Consider the following 16644-nt stretch of genomic DNA (forward strand, 5'->3'; position numbering starts at 1 on the left):
TTTTCTAAAAATATGACTAAAACTGTTATTTCGTACAAACCACAAGTACCAAGACTGTAATTTACTCTATATTAAATTAAAATATATATAACCATTCTTTTATATACCTAAATAACCAACTTTAATAACTTTAATAGTAGTGCTCAACTTGCAAGTTTTAGCAAACCCACCAATCTCATAATTTTATGTGTAAAATATAATTTATAAAAAAAAATTACTTTAACATCAAAAACAAAACCAAAATGGTACGATAAAGGAATACAATTACAGCAGATAAGGTATGTCGACGGGTCCAATGCAAAACCAAAAGTCAACTAATAGTCTCGCGCTAACAACAGGGCAAATTGACAATAAAGAAACAGAAATGTTCTCTGCCCATCCCTAAATTCTAGGGTTCATCAACGATCAACGATCCCAAAATCAAATCAAGCACTTTCTTCTTCACTCAATCTTCTTAACAAAACCAGCAAAAACCCTTATGTTAACTCTCTGAATTTGATCCAAACAGCTCCCATGGACAGAATCAGCTGCTTACCTAACGACGTCCTCTGTCACATCCTATCGTTCCTCCCAACTAAACATGCTGTTGCGACTTCAATTCTTTCTTCAAGATGGGTAAATTTATGGGCTTTTCTTCCAATTATAGATTTGGACAATTCTCTTTATCTAAACCCATTAAAAAAAGAGTCGAATTCAGTCCTTTTTTTCGACTTCGTTGAAAGGGTTTTGTCTCTTAATAAATCGCAAACTGTTGTTAAGTTTCGTCTTCATATAAATGATTCTTGTGGTCAGAGTATGTCCAGGATTAATGGGTTTATTCATAATGTTATCTCTAGAAATATTATCGAAATTGATTTGGGAATTTTTCTAAATTTCCCTTTGGACGACGACTGCTTAAAAATTTCAAATAGTCAATCTTTACAATTGCTCAAGATCAGAAGCGATAATGGTCTCAAGATGCCTGCCTTTTCTGGTTGTTTTCCAAGCCTTACAGTATTCGATGTTAGGGTTTCGCTTTATGAATCGGGTGAAGATTTGATTACAAAGCTGTTTCCTTGTCTATCTGTTCTTGAGAAATTGTCTCTCGTTGGGGATTTAACAGATTGCACTGGAGAAATTTACTTCAATATAAGTGGAACTGCTTTAAAAAGTTTGGAATTGGAGTTATTGATCGACAATTACGATGATTGTGATGCAATGGTGGTCATTGACGCACCTCATTTAGAGTATCTTCGGCTTCAAGATGGGTTTCTTGCATCCTATTTGGTGAAAAACAAACCTGCAATTACTGAAGTTAATCTCGATGTTGGAGATTATGATGAAGAGTTTCTTGAGTTTTTAGATGAGGTGGGTCCCACACGACTTAGTCGGGTTAATGAGCTTTTACACAATTTGGTTAATGCCAAGTTTATATCGGTTTCTGCACGCACTTCAAAGGTTAGTGATTCTCTTTACATATTTTATATATCTTTTGATAAATTAATCTTTTTTTCTTTTAATGTTTTGTGAAGGTAATTTTTTCACAAAAGTGGAATCTACCTGTGTTGCCATCTTTGATGAAATTAGAACTATCTGTGCATACTACCAGTTGGATCTTGCTGTTATACTGGCTTGAAAGTTGCCCAAATTTGAAGGTTCTTTCTTTGATAATAAAGGTAATATTCAATACATGGTTCAAATAGTTAAACACCGATGTCAAATGTCATTATTGATGGCATGAAACATGAATCTTGGATTTTTGATTTTCTTGTGGTATTGAAATTTATGTTTTTTTAAAAAATAAAAAAATAGGAGAAACCGATGGAGGATTTTGACATGATAGAAGAACTTGAGTTGGTTGAGCCAGATCATGTGCCATCATGCTTAACATTACGCGTAAAAGAGATTGAAATCGAGAGGCTTGGGAAAGTTGAAGAGGAAGAAATGTTGAAATATCTTTTGGATAATGCAAAAGCTTTAGACAAATTCACAGTTAATTCTCGTGTTTATATTAAGGATGGTATCCTACAATGAATGTGGTTCAAGTAATGTAAAAGATTAAAAACTGTATAAATTTTGGAAGGTTTTGATTGATGATTTGGTTTGGAACTATTTATTTGTGGATAGAATTATAGAAGATCGTGAGAAGACATCACGTTTGGTAAAATGTCATACATCATGTACAAAATTAGTAGTTTGATCTTTGTATTATCTAGCAAAATGATATTTTGAAAATGTATTATACAAGATAATTATGTGAGCATTATGTCTTATGTTATGAACAATGTGATTTGCTAGAGCAAAAGTGACGGTTTAGTAATTTAATACTTTTTTTTTATGATGATGTTATTTTTCTTGGAGAATGATTGTAATATAATACGAGTATCATATTTAGAATTTTGAAATGTTTTTATATTGTGTCGCAACCTAAGATAATAAACTTGCATGACAATAGGAGCTTTTTCATACCAAAAAACTTTTGGAAAACGAAAAAATATTGTGAGTTTTTTCAATTTAAAGATTTTTGAATAAGTTAATTAACAAGTGTCAATCAAAACTTTTTCATTTCCTGTGTGTGGTCTATAGATTTTTAACCAATTGTAAGTGGACAACATATTGGTAATTTATATTAACAATGTTATTTAAGTGTAGTAGAATAATTTGGGGAAATCTCCAGAAAAGTTCCAAAATTTTAGTCAAATTTATGATAAAGTTCCAAACTAAATTTTGTTTACAGAAAAGCACAGAATACCGGTTAAAACTTCGAAAAAACCCTTTTCGACCGGTTTTGAAGATTTATCCGGTATTCCGTCTTTTTTCGTTAGTTTGCTTAAAATTTTGGGACTTTTCTGGAAACTACCTTATAACCAAAATATTGAGACTTTTTTGAAAATTACCATGGAATTAATGAATATTATTATTAACAAATCATTTATAAACATAACAAATATTTTTATTATAAAAAAGAAAATATACTTGTTGCTAATTTCTAGGAATAAATTGGTGGTCTAAGTACTCCTCTATTGCTTATTAACCACATCAAACTCTCTACGTTCCTCCTATTCATCGTTGTGCATATGATGATGAGATGTACCCAGTGAGTGTTCATCTAATGTTGGTGTTCCTCTTATGTTATTTAACCTAACTACCACCCAACATCCATACCTCACACGGTAACAACCATAAACTAACATACATCTATAAAATGTGAAAAAGTAAATCGTAAATGATAGTTTATGTGGAAAAAATTGTAGGGTGATTATCTATGTAAGTTGTCATTCAGTGTTTATTTTTCACTATGTTTGTAATTTGATGGTTGTTACCGAATAATGTATGGAGGTTAGGTGGTATTTACGTTAAAGAACATAATGAAAGATCTATATATTCAAGAATTAGTATTTAATGATATTTCCTAATAACATGTGATCATATAGCGTCACACCTAATAGAAAGTAGACACTTATTAATTGTGTATTAATAAATATTATCAACTCTTGTATAACGATACATAGGAGGAGCATAAGGAATTTGAAGTGGTCAACAAACAATAGACCATGTCGACCATTCTATTCCTAGAAATTAGAAACAAATGTATTTCCTTTGTTTATAATAAAAAATATTTGTTATGTTTATAAATGATTTGTTAATAATAATATCCATTAATTCCATAGTAATTTTCAGAAAAGTCCTAATATTTTGGTTATCGGGTAATTTTCAAAAAAGTCATAATATTTTGAGCAAACTAACGAAAAAGGACAGAATACCGGCTAAATCTACGAAACCGACCAAAAAGGGTTTTTTCGAAGTTTTAGCCGGTAGTTTGTGCTTTTTATAAACAAAATTTAGTTTGAGACTTTTTCATAAATTGGACAAAATTTTTGAGACTTTTCTGAAGATTTCCCAATAATTTGTTAACCAAATACAATCTTAATAAACATAGAACAAGTAAAGGTGGTGCAAAGTGCATATTTGTTTGAGTTTGTTCAAGATTTAAAATATATTATCATTTAGAGACGAAACCCTGAACTGATGGAGGTCTGAGGGTAGCACCCTAGATTGATTTTTTTGTTTTATTAGGGTTAATATTGCTTTGTAGAAGATGCATGAAAATCTAAATTTGATAAAATTTATCCGGTTTTTTACCCTAATGTTGAACCCGGTTTAAGTGACCATTTATGAAGGTTTTGTGATAATTTAGAAACTACATTGTGACAATTTAAGAACTTTTCAGACATAAGGATTACTAACCATTATTGGTTATATTTCTGGTATATACAAGAACATAATATTCCACCATTCACTTTGTTCGAAAACCACTGAATTTTATCAAATTGAAATTTCGTTTTATGTCATCAAAATACTTCAATTTGATAGTGATTGACGACTTTTAGTAGATTCTAAGCAAATGATTCCCCCCATTTTCTAGCACAGCATCTACAAACAAATAATAAAAGTAAAAATGAAAAAAATCTCCTATTGTGAAAGATACAATGAGCTTTTTCATAATGACCATTTTTTATGAAAATACTCATGACTCAACTAAAAAGCTCTTCTCCTAGTATGGATGCTCTTATTGAGTGTGAGTAGGGGTGAGCATTTGGACCGGTGGACCAGACCGGACCGGTGAACCGAACCGGACCGGATCGGACCGGACCGTTTTTTTGGACCCCCGGGCCGGTTCTCGGTTCTCAGATTTCTCTCCGGTCCGGTCCGGTTTTTTTCCCGGTTCGGTCCGGGTTTTACCGGGTTTAGAACCGGTTGGACATGATTAAGATTTTTGTGATGTTTTTTAAACACCCATAACTCATTCGTTTTATGTCGGATTGATATGCCGTTTTTTCCAACATTTAGTTTACAATTTGTAGATGAATTTAGACTATAATTTTGTTTATTTTGGTATTATATTCACCGCGTTACAATCATTCAAAGTAGAGCTATCAAAGCTAAAAAAAATCAGCTTTTCAGCAAGATTTTGTAATCTGTGATGTTTTTTAAACACCCATAACTCATTCGTTTTAAGTTGGATTGACCAGAGATCTTTTCCAACATTTAGTTTACAGTTTGTAGAGGAGTTTAGACTATAATTTTGTTTATTTTGGTATCATATTCACTGAGTTACAATCCTTCAAAGTAGAGCTATCAAAGCTGAAAAAATTCAGCTTTTCAGCAAGATTTTGTAATTTGTGACGTTTTTTAAACACTCATAACTCATTCGTTTTAAGTCGGATTGACCTCCGGTTTTTTCCAACATTTATTTTAAAGTTTGTAGATGAATTTAGACTATAATTTGTTTATTTTGGTATTTTATTCACCGAGTTACAATCCTCAAAGTAGAGCTATCAAAGTTGAAATATTTCAGCTTTTTAGTATTATTTTATACTATAATTCCGAGTCCGCGTTTAGCACATGTGATAGAGTTGTAAGTGAGTATCAGACTAGTTCATCAACATTGATAGTTGAAGTTTTGTTATGCACCCAAGATTGGGTGATAAAGTCTTCAAATCCGATAGTTGACAACGTTGATGACATCTTGAACGATGATGATATAGCTTTGGGTAAAAAAATTACAATCTTTATTCTTTTTTTATACAATTATTACTTTTTATTAAGTACTAACAATATTTTCATTTGTGTTTATATAGAGGAAAAATAATGGATGATAATGATATGGGGAAGAGGCCAGTGGAAGATTAGTTTATTACTTTATGAAGTTTGTTAGTTTGATTGATTTTAAAATTTAAACTATAATTTTTGTTGTTATGGTAATACTTTTATATGTTTGTCTTAAAATTGTTTAACTTTTGTTGGTGAACTTGATTTATATGTTAGTTGTTTTTATTTGGAAAATTAACTTTTGCAAATTGCAAGTTATAATATTATACATCAATGTAGATTAGTTACGCATGAAACAGAAACATATTAATTTTGCAAGTTATAATATTATACATAAATTTAGATTACATATACTCTAAGCAATTAAAGTTGTACCGGTCCAAAAACCGGAAAACCCGGACCTGGACCCGGACACGGACACGGACACGGACACGACTCATCCGGTCCGGTCCATGGTCCACAAAATTCTCCATAACCGGTCCGGTCCAAGAGCCGGTCCGGTCTGGTTCGGTCCGGGCCGGTCCAAATGCTCACCCCTAAGTGTGAGTGTTACTTTCGATGAAGTTTCAGACGTGGCCTCGATAGTGAATTATTGCCCAAAAAAATTACCTTTTGTGTATCTAAGGTTGCTGGTTGGAAGTAAGACGCCTAGAGTGGATGTGTGGAGGCATATACATAACTAATTAAGTAAGATTTGTTGAGTGGATATAGAGCACAAATTTAGTTAAACATTTTTTTAGGTAGCCTTAGTATTTACATCATGTTTTTGTTGAGTGGATATGGAGCACAAATTTACTTATTTATTTATTTTTTATATATCTAGTGTCTATTTGGATCCGATTAGAATGTAGTGAATGAACCTATTTCAAAGAAGCTTAATTTTGTACATATATTTTTTTTGTGATACGCTAATAAAAAACGTGGATTATTCCATCCTCTGGACTCCGGAGATAAAACCAACGATGAATCAGGGCTTAGTTCGGATACTCCGCCCCACACGCAACATATCCTGCGCTTTCACAAACCTTCAGTTGCGGAATCATATCCATATCCGATGGATCAACACATACTCTATGATGAAGTTTTAGTAAACGGCAGCAAAACAGCACTGACTTTGTCCGCCGATGGGATACTCCAGTGGTACGATCAGCAGAATGTTCTTCAATGCCTCTCCGTCGAGAAAGAAGTTCTCGGAGTGTCAATAGTTGGGCAACAGATCATAATTAGGTCATTCGTTGAGACTGAAGGTGGCGGATTTTGCTTTGGAAGTAGCACAAGGAATTTGGTGAGGAAGAACTTCGTCTTCGAGCCTTTGTCGGAGGATTCGCGACTGAATTTGTGCGAGAAGATTCAAGGATACGTTGACTCATTAGGTAATTCATCAACTTTCCCCAATTATTAATGCCTGAATTCATGTATTCGTATTTATAACGTGTGAAAAATGTCGCTTAGTGCTTGAAACTCTCGTAAGCTGGAAAATTTGATACAAATCTATCGAATCATCGTTCAATCTATGATTGTAACTGTAGTAGCGAAAAGCTTTAGAAGTTTACTTATTTCTTCATATCTCTTAAAATTGTTGTCTGTTGTCATGACAGGTCGTCCAAAGAAGCTGTTTGTATTTGTTAACCCTTTTGGAGGAAGGAGATCTGCTTCCAAGGTTTTCACTGATGATGTAAAACCTATACTCGATGATGCTAATATTGAATACACTTTACAAGGTTTGTTTCATACTTCCATTTGCATCTCTTAATCATCATGCATTGCACATTTTATTTATTGTAGTCTTAATCATGCTCATTAGGGTTGTTTTTAATCTCAGAAACTAAATATCAGCTTCATGCGAAGGAGGTTTCTAATACATTGGATCTTACAAAGTATGATGGTATTATTTGTGTTAGTGGAGATGGAATATTGGTTGAGGTTGGTTTGTTATGCATATCTTCCATAAGAAACAAAAAGAAAACCTTATATATGAAATCGAATTAAAACATCATTAAACCTTGAATAGCAATTTAACCTCTTTGCCTTTCTTCCACGGGTTGGAAATTCTAGTAGGTTGTTAATGGATTGCTTGAAAGAGAAGACTGGGAAGCAGCACTGAAGATGGCTATTGGAGTTATACCTGCAGGTATGTTCATGTTTTCTTCCCCTTTGCTATCAATATATATTTTATTCAATTCCTTCAGGAATGAAACATTCCATTCCTTTTTCTGATTCCATCATATCAAACACTATCTAATACATGATATTTGATAAAGGTACTGGAAATGGCATGATAAAATCTCTTCTAGATTCTGTTGGTCAACCATGTACAGCTGCTTATGCTATGCTAGCTACAATCCGAGGTATGGTTTTTCTTTTTGATCATTTCTTTTGCATTTCCTTTTATTATTTTTTCATGTTATTGCTTACAAATCATGTGACTTTATATAGGTTTTTATATTGCATGTTCCATTTTTTGCAGGGCATAAACGTTCTCTTGATGTAGCCACTATTTGGCAAGGGGAGACAAAGTTTTTTAGTGTCTTGATGCTAGCATGGGGTAATATAAATATATAATACTCAAGTATTTAACTTTTAAACATTCATTTTGGTTCTAAGGGAGTTTTTGGAATTCTGTTTCGTTCCATTTTGGTTGCAAATGACTATGGAATTGAATTTATTGGAATTCATAACATCTTATTACCAGTGATTGGAGTTCTTTTTTTTTTATCCTTCCTTCATTTGTATAAATAACTGAAGTATTCATTTGTATGTTGATTTCTTGTTTTTACTATTAACTTTTTTTGATTTACTGTTTAGTAATTTGTTTTCATGTGTGGATAAATCTATGTCTATGTTTACTGATACATATGATTTATGTTTTACTTGATAATATGGGAACAAAAATTTAATAGAAAGATGATTTATAGTTTTTAAAAGTATTTGAAAAAGTTATGTGAACAAAAATAAAGGGTAATTCTATTAAAAAGGGATTGAATATCAAGGGATTACAATCAGGATTGTTGTTTTTTTGTTTTTTTTTTTTAAATAGTCGCTGATAAACGCTTATTTATTTTTTTCTTCTTTTTAAAATTTAAAGGACTGATAGCAGATGTGGATATTGAGTCTGAGCAATATCGATGGATGGGAAGTGCTCGAATGGATTTCTATGTAAGTTCAACAACTTTTCTTTTTGCATTTGATAATGCATACTAAGGCTATGTTTCACATATTAGCTGAAAAGCTAGCTGTTAATTGAAAAGCTAGCTGATAAAAATATCTTTTGGTAAAACTGGCTGAAAAGCAAGCTAGCTGAAAAATACAAAATGACATAAAAAGATATTTAAAAAAATGTGTTTCTATAATTAACTAGTTGTGAGATCCATGTATCACATGGGTTAATTTAGAAAACAAAAGTTGAATGTGAAGGTCTAAATAATAGAAAACTTTGATTTTATGAGAAAAATACTGAATTATTAAAATTGAAATTTTTTTATCTTCTAAATTTAAACAAATAATTTAAATAAATAAACAAAAGAAAATACTAAACTTTAATTTAAACTTTTTGAAGTTAGAAGGTAAGCTCATTAATGAAATTGATATTAATTTATTACTATATTTATTGTAATTATTACCTTAAAATACTATATGGAATTTAATAAAATAAGAAAACCCATAAAATGATATGTGGAAAAATAATTAATTCAAAATTACCACAAATTGACAGTTGTCAAATTGAAGAACAGCATGCCATGTGGCAAAAATGTTCTTTATTTATTAGGGTGGATTAAGGGTTATATTTGGAAAATTGTAAAAAAGCTAGTCTAAGTAGCTTTTTAAAAAACTAGCTTATAAGCTTACTTTTTGGCTTACCAAACACAACAACATAAAAAAACTCGAAAAATAAGCTAGTTGTAGTGCACTAAACACAACCTAAGAGACTGTTTGATAGTTGCTGATTGAGTCAGACCCAACCTCTTGTCCACCCCAATAAGAGGCCTATATATATCAGAGACTTTTCTAATAGTGGTATGGTATCAAACAGTCTGTAAAAGGCATATGAAACAAACAAGCCCTAAGGTGAACCCGACTTGATGATTTTTGCAAAAACTTACTTGTTCAGGGTCTTCAAAGGATTATAAGATTAAGAAAATACAACGGGTGTATTTCATTTGTGCCAGCTCCTGGATTCGAAGATGTAGGAGAGGTAAGCAGTTTGGGTGTTGACTCCATCTCCATGAAACCTCCTATCACCCAACAACATGGTTACCATGGCCCTAAGGTTGACTTTGGGAATTCAATCTGGAGAAAGGTTAATGGCCCTTTTATTTCCATTTGGCTTCATAATGTCCCTTGGGGTGCTGAAAACACCATGGCTGCACCCAATGCCAAGGTTCCTTATTCTCTTCTTCCTACTTTTATTTCTTCTTTTTACAAAACACTATATTGTAAAAGTTACTATTTCTTTCATTTAATTCATAACCATATTTTTCTTATTTCCTTTTCTTGTTTTGATGTGTAGTTTGATGATGGTTATCTAGACTTGATTGTAATGCGTGATTGCCCAAAGTTAGCCTTGATATCCTTAATGTCTGAAATGAGCAATGGCCATTACGTAAAATCACCACACGTTTTGTATATCAAGGTGAGTATGAATATAGGTTTTAAAGAATTTTACTTACATTTTATTGGAATCTTCTATGACTTGATTTGAATTTTCTTGGTGGAAAGGTGAAGGCGGTTGTGTTGGAGCCTGGTTCGAGGATGAGTGATTCAACAAAGGAGGGAATCATTGATTCGGATGGTGAGGTTTTGGCAAGAGGTAAGGGAACATACAAGTGTCACTTAAAGTCTTTAATGGTATATGACAAGTTGCAAATGGTTGTGGATCAAGGTTTGGCCACATTGTTTACGCCTATTTAAATCTGTATTATTATTATTATTTGTTTTTTCTCACATATTGTTTTATTCATACGTTCGATGATTTTTTATTTTTAAAATGCAAAAAGAGAAACTACAATATAGTTTTTTTTTTTTTTGAAATCCGGTATATTCTATTGAACTAAATTGAAGAAAAGACAAAACATTTGATTCCGATTCTGAAACTTGAAATCCGGTATATTTGTTCTTCTCACATATTGTCTAATGTATGTTCCGATCCGATTTGGCAAGTTGACTCTAATGCATGTTATGGGTAAGTTTAACCCATAAATAGTATTTTTTATAATTAATTAATTATCTGTATACAACAACATTACATTAGTCAAAGGTGAGATGGTTGACAGCTCCAACGTATGGTTGAGATACTACTTTACGTAAGAGACTTCTAACAATAAAATAAAAATGCAAATGCAAATATAAATAAGTATATAGAAGAAAAAAATTCGTAATCTTGTTTAAAGTGAAGTATCGGTATATAACATTTATGCATGGAAAATGTTGGTTCGAGATGGGATTATAAAACGGTGTATGGCTTAATGAAGACACCGACAAATGAAAAGGAAAATATGAACAAGAAGTGGGGCATGTTTTGCCAAGTAAAACATGAATAAACAAGAAAGTAGCGAGTGAAAGTAGATACTAGATTTGTTAGGAGTAAATAAGAAAACAAAACTATGCCAAAACTACTTCGCCACTTATAGACGAGTTAATATCATGTCCAATAATGTTTACCGCATGTTTACCACAACATTCTCATTTCTACAACCATCTTCCTCTCATGTCTCTTCTTAACCGACCAACATTTAGATCTGTACAACAATGTTGAGCTTATCACCATCTTATAAAATATTCCCTTTAGTTTTAGTGACACTTTGTTGTCACACAAAACTCTTGTTGTTGCACTCCATTTTAACACCATTCTGCTTTTTATACGGTATGTAACGTCTTCATCAACATTACATTCCTTATATATCATAGAACCCACGTATTTGAAGCTCTTATTTCGGTGTAGAACATGTTCATCGACACATACTTCTATTTCTTTACCACTTTGATTCCTATTGAAATTTCAGCATAAATATTCTATTCCGTCTTATGGTGTTGATACATTGCATTTTTTTTTTCCGAAGATGCCTTCCATGTAGCCAACCTAGCATTCAAATTTGTTCAAGACTTAGCAACCGCATTGTATCTTGCAATAGTCTTGCAAATGAATATTAGTATCTTGCAATAGTCTTGCAAATGAATTTCATTATCTTCCAAGGTCTTCCAAATCATCTCATGCAGGGCAATATCATATCCATTCTCAAGGTTAATGAAACACTATGTATAGATCCTTAATTTTTTGGGAAAATGACTTAACAGCCCAACGAAGTTTCCAAACCGTTTAAAAAACTCCAATCATGTTTTATCTGTTCAAAAAAACCCAACAAACTTAACATTTTATCTAAAAAACCCAACTAAGTTACACTTTTTCGAAAATCAAATAAGGAAAACAGATGACGTGGCTTATTACCGTATCGGAAAAATGACTTGTTAGACCAACGAAGTTTTCAAAACGTTTAAAAAACTCCAATCATATTTTGACTGTTAAAAAAAAACCCAACGAACTTAAACAAAACAAAATTGGAATTTTCTGAACGGTTTGAAACTTTGTTGGACTTTTTAGACAAAAGGTCAAGTTCATTGGATTTTTTTGAACAGACAAAACATGATTGTGATTTTTTTGAATGGTTTGAAAACTTCGTTGGGCTTTTAAGTCATTTTCCCTAATTTTTTTTTTCTCGATATTTCTCTATAAGACGTCGAAGTAGGTTAAAGCGCCTCAGTAGTAAACCCCCCTGACATGAACCAAAATTGATTTTTCGATATCATGGTTTCTTGTCCTAACCTAGCCTCTAACACCTCCCATAAATTCATGGTATGACTAAGAAGTTTAATATGATATCATAGTTTCCTATGTTTACATGTTTTAATCTATGTTGCCATGCACAACCTCATCTGGAAACACATTGCAGTCGATGCATGCCCATTGTTCTCGTTTACAAACCAGTATATAGTTGATTTGGGTGCGATTCCCACTTCCACTTTGAAAAGTAATTAGATGCACATCCCCTTTTTAAAGCACTATATTGTGTGCAACTTCAAACCCAAGGAACGTACCCCCTCCTTATTCCTACTACCATAATCGAAAGCACCATGCAGTACCACCTCCTTATTCCTACTACCATAATCGAAAGCACCATGCGCTCCTTAATATCCATTGATTTCCCTTCCTATATGACCATTGGAGTCTCCCCATACACTTAAACGTTGGTCCTCCGAGATGATTATAAGTAAATTATCTAACGATTCCCAAAAACTACACTTTTGGGAATGCTTTAACCTGACGTATGGGCGTAAACACGTAAGACATTCATCACTACCTCTTCTACTATAACCTTTTTTTTTTTTTTTTTTTTTTTATCATCATGATCCTATCTCGACATATACAAGCTTCAACTACTTTGTCTTTGAGCTCTGAACACACCAAGATACCCACTCAATTCTTGCATTCTCGATGTCGGAATACCACAACTTATACCCATTACACTCTAGCTTGTGCCCCCTTCCATGTAGTTTCTTGAATACAGGCAATACATGAGGTATGAAAAATGTTTACATGATTGATACATACGTTTACAGAAAAACGATACATATCAACTTTCTTATACAAGAAACTATATTTGAACTTTCTTATACAAGAAACTATATTTGATTTTTTAACAAAGGTACTCATGCATTACGTAATGGGTAATAGATATATGAATTGTTAACAGGTGGAAATCTACTAAACGATATTGGGAATTTTGACACTAAAAGGGTGGTAATTGTAGCATGGATAATGATTATATTGAGCAATGATCCAAAAATTAATTAAATATGGATTATATTAAGCAATGACCCAAACAATTAATTAAAACTTTAAGATGCATATTTTGGTGGTGTTTGTTTTCTTATAAAAACTCTTATTGACCTCTTATGTCTGCGCCGTGCAGACGTTTAGTCTCATAGACTGTTTTTTAGAAGACCGCAAACCTAAAAAAGTCTATGTGTCATCTTCTTGGTACATATATGAACCGTCTTTTAACAGCTTCTAGTATTTTCTTACCTCTTCCATAATGTATATATAACTTTTAAATTTTTTTTTTTTTTTGGTAATTATTAGTGTCATTTTCCTTTTTTATATTTTTGTCTTCCTCCTTTATTTTTATGTAATTATTTGTTTATTAATTTACTAGGTGTGAAACCCGCGTATTACACGAGTTGATTAAAAAATATATCAAAGTTTAAATATTAAGAATTTTTTAAAATAAAATTTCAAAATAAATAAACATATTCAACTAATGAATAAATAGAATCACTATTAAGAAGATCATCCATAATATCAATGATAATTTTGTCATATTCATTAAATTTATTATCATATTCAATGTATTTTAATATATCTTATATATTTTTTAAGATTCTTTGCATTTATTATCACATTAAATATATTTAATACTTTACATATATAAACTTAATATTATGTGGCACATTAATTGATTTAATTTAAAAAAAAACCACAAAATGACATGTGGATTTAAATTTAATCAAAAAATTTACAAAATTACATGTGGCAAATTTAATGAGAAAATAACATTTGGCAAAATGATCTTCATTTATTAGGATAGATTTATATCATAATTATGTATTAACACAAATGTTTATGTACGTAAATGATTATAAGATGTTTTTCTATTCAGATAATATATTTATCCAAATAAATTTGACATTGTTTTGTAGATAATTAACATCTGGCAAAATATAACTTTTAAAAAAGAAAATATTTTTTTTTGGTAATTATTAGTGTCGTTTTCCTTTTTTATATTTTTGTCTCCCTCCTTTATTTTTATGTAATTATTTGTTTATTAATTTACTAGGGGTGAAACCCGCGTATTACACGGGTTGATTAAAAAATATATCAAAGTTTAAATATTAAGAAATTTTTAAAATAAAATTTCAAAATAAATACACATATTCAACTAATGAATAAATAGAATCACTATTAAGAAGATCATCCATAATATCAATGATAATTTTGTCATATTCATTAAATTTATTATCATATTCAATGTATTTTAATATATCTTATATATTTTTTAAGTTTCTTTGCATTTATTATCACATTAAATATATTTAATACTTTACATATATAAACTTAATATTATGTGGCACATTAATTGATTTAATTTAAAAAAAAAACCACAAAATGACATGTGGATTTAAATTTAATCAAAAAATTTACAAAATTACATGTGACAAATTTAATGAGAAAATAACATTTGGCAAAATGATCTTCATTTATTAGGATAGATTTATATCATAATTATGTATTAACATAAATGTTTATGTACGTAAATGATTATAAGATGTTTTTCTATTCAGATAATATATTTATCCAAATAAATTTGACATTGTTTTGTAGATAATTTTATTTTTGTGCACGTTTATATTTAGTAGGTAAATATAGTAATTTTTTTTTATGTTATTTAGGATAAAAACAATATCATGAATTAATTAGTTCTTATATATAATATCAAAAATCGTAATGAAGTTTTTAAGTTATCATAATTTATACCACGTTAATAACTAAGTTCATTTATTTTTTTGATTATTGAATCCCAACAGAATTTTAGCCCTTTGAATCTCAATCATATCGTTGTATTTTGTATCAGTTTCAGTTTATTATTTTCGATTTGTTGTGCTTTTATCGGGTTTGGGTTTTGCTCACCCCGTACTATATTTGTGAATTAGTTGTATGCTTTATTCGGTTGCTTAATTTATAGTTAATGAAAAATTTAGTTTTTCTGCAGATGTTAAAAAACAAACAGTCTTCTTCTTGCAAGACTGTAGACATTTGGTCCACATTTTCTACTGCAGAAGTTTGCAGATGTGGTCTGCAGACTGCATACATTTTGATGGTGTTTGTTTTTTTGTCTGCAGATCTGCGTGACCTCTTCTGTTTGCGCCGTGCAGACCACGCGCAGATATTAGCCTTCGCAGACTGTTTGTTTTTTTAAAGACTGCAGACCTTAAAATGTCTCCGCGCTCTCTTCTTGGCGCATATGTGGACCAGAGTTTTCTAACATCTTGAGATATTTTCTAGCCTAAAAAACACATAAATCTTTATTTTTTTTTAAAGTTTTTTAAATTTATATATTTTTTTTCCAACTTTATTAATGATAAACAATTCGAAAAAAATTTACAAAACTTAAAAACAAAAACGTTCGACGATACAAACATGATATTTTTGATAAATTTATAAATAAATATTTATTATAATAACAGTCGTTGAAGTTGTTTATATAAATATGAAAAAAAAATCATAATATATATTCTATATTTTTTTTGCTAAATTTTATAAAACATTATTTAATATAGTATCGTCAATTTCTCAAGAAAATATTTATGGTACGTTTTTAATGGATTTAATTGATAAAATCGAAGTTTATTTCCATCCATTTATACTAATTTTAATGTTTAGTTATAACTTTGCAACCAAAGTTGTTGGTTTTTTTTATCAAATATATACGTTAATTCATATAATATTTATTTTTATTTTTTATACAATAATACACAAAGTTGATCTAAGATTTGTTAATTATTTATAACAAATCATAAAAATATTAAAAAATCACTTTAAAGTTTAAAAAAAGTCAGTTTATTTAGATTTCAATTTATTTTAGTAGCTCGCAGATGTTAAAAAAACAAACAATCTTTTTTTTCAGACTCCAGACGTTTGATCCACCTCTTCTACTACAGAGGTCTATAAATAATTAAATATGATCCTCAGACTGCAGATATATTGCCTCAGGAAAAACAAATAACATATTTGTTTTTGAAAAAACAAACAACAACTTAGTCTTGGTAATTAGTAATTTAATATTAATCGACCAAGGGATGGCCAATTGGGCCTAATGGAAGTCTAGTCCAAAGCATTAGTATTTATTTGGGCTCTAGAGAAAATACATTCTTAATAACTAAGTTTAATGGAATCTTAATTTGTTTTAATGAGTTTAAAAATTAAACACATTATTGGTATTT

General features: G+C 30.6%; 2 protein-coding genes across 3 annotated transcripts; both read left to right on the forward strand.

Moving 5' to 3' along the window:
• Positions 1-284: 284 nt before the first annotated feature.
• On the forward strand, positions 285-2183 carry LOC145046220 (F-box/LRR-repeat protein At4g14096-like). The gene is made up of 3 exons (XM_078994518.1): positions 285-1437; positions 1512-1655; positions 1792-2183. Exons 1-3 carry the CDS (start codon positions 514-516, stop codon positions 2011-2013), a joined length of 1290 nt encoding a protein of 429 aa, XP_078850644.1. The 5' UTR covers positions 285-513; the 3' UTR covers positions 2014-2183.
• A 4342-nt stretch (positions 2184-6525) lies between these two features.
• On the forward strand, positions 6526-10599 carry LOC145046228 (sphingosine kinase 2-like). Of its 2 annotated transcripts, XM_078994526.1 has the most exons (10): positions 6526-6965; positions 7191-7313; positions 7415-7515; positions 7651-7723; positions 7854-7940; positions 8060-8137; positions 8678-8748; positions 9701-9970; positions 10100-10222; positions 10309-10599. In XM_078994526.1, the coding sequence occupies exons 1-10, from the start codon at positions 6647-6649 to the stop codon at positions 10498-10500; spliced, it is 1437 nt and encodes a 478-aa protein (XP_078850652.1). In that variant the 5' UTR covers positions 6526-6646; the 3' UTR covers positions 10501-10599. The 2 variants fall into 2 exon arrangements, with proteins under 2 accessions (XP_078850652.1, XP_078850658.1); XM_078994532.1 differs by lacking the exons at positions 6526-6965; positions 7191-7313 and having other exon boundaries at positions 7416-7515; positions 7648-7723.
• The last annotated feature ends 6045 nt before the right edge of the window (positions 10600-16644 follow it).

Source organism: Lactuca saligna, chromosome 1, assembly GCF_052625555.1.
Source record: "Lactuca saligna cultivar CGN05327 chromosome 1, ASM5262555v1, whole genome shotgun sequence".
In the NCBI taxonomy this organism is placed as follows: Eukaryota; Viridiplantae; Streptophyta; class Magnoliopsida; order Asterales; family Asteraceae; genus Lactuca; species Lactuca saligna.

Excerpts from the sequence above, each read along its gene's own strand:
- LOC145046220 (XM_078994518.1), top strand. The coding sequence starts at position 514 with ATGGACAGAATCAGCTGCTTACCTAACGACGTCCTCTGTCACATCCTA. Across the intron at positions 1,438-1,511 it reads TTTCTGCACGCACTTCAAAG|GTAATTTTTTCACAAAAGTG; the intron begins GTTAGTGATTCT and ends TGTTTTGTGAAG. Across the intron at positions 1,656-1,791 it reads TTCTTTCTTTGATAATAAAG|GAGAAACCGATGGAGGATTT; the intron begins GTAATATTCAAT and ends ATAAAAAAATAG.
- LOC145046228 (XM_078994526.1), top strand. The coding sequence starts at position 6,647 with ATGGATCAACACATACTCTATGATGAAGTTTTAGTAAACGGCAGCAAA. Across the intron at positions 8,138-8,677 it reads TGTCTTGATGCTAGCATGGG|GACTGATAGCAGATGTGGAT; the intron begins GTAATATAAATA and ends TAAAATTTAAAG. Across the intron at positions 9,971-10,099 it reads TGGCTGCACCCAATGCCAAG|TTTGATGATGGTTATCTAGA; the intron begins GTTCCTTATTCT and ends TTTGATGTGTAG.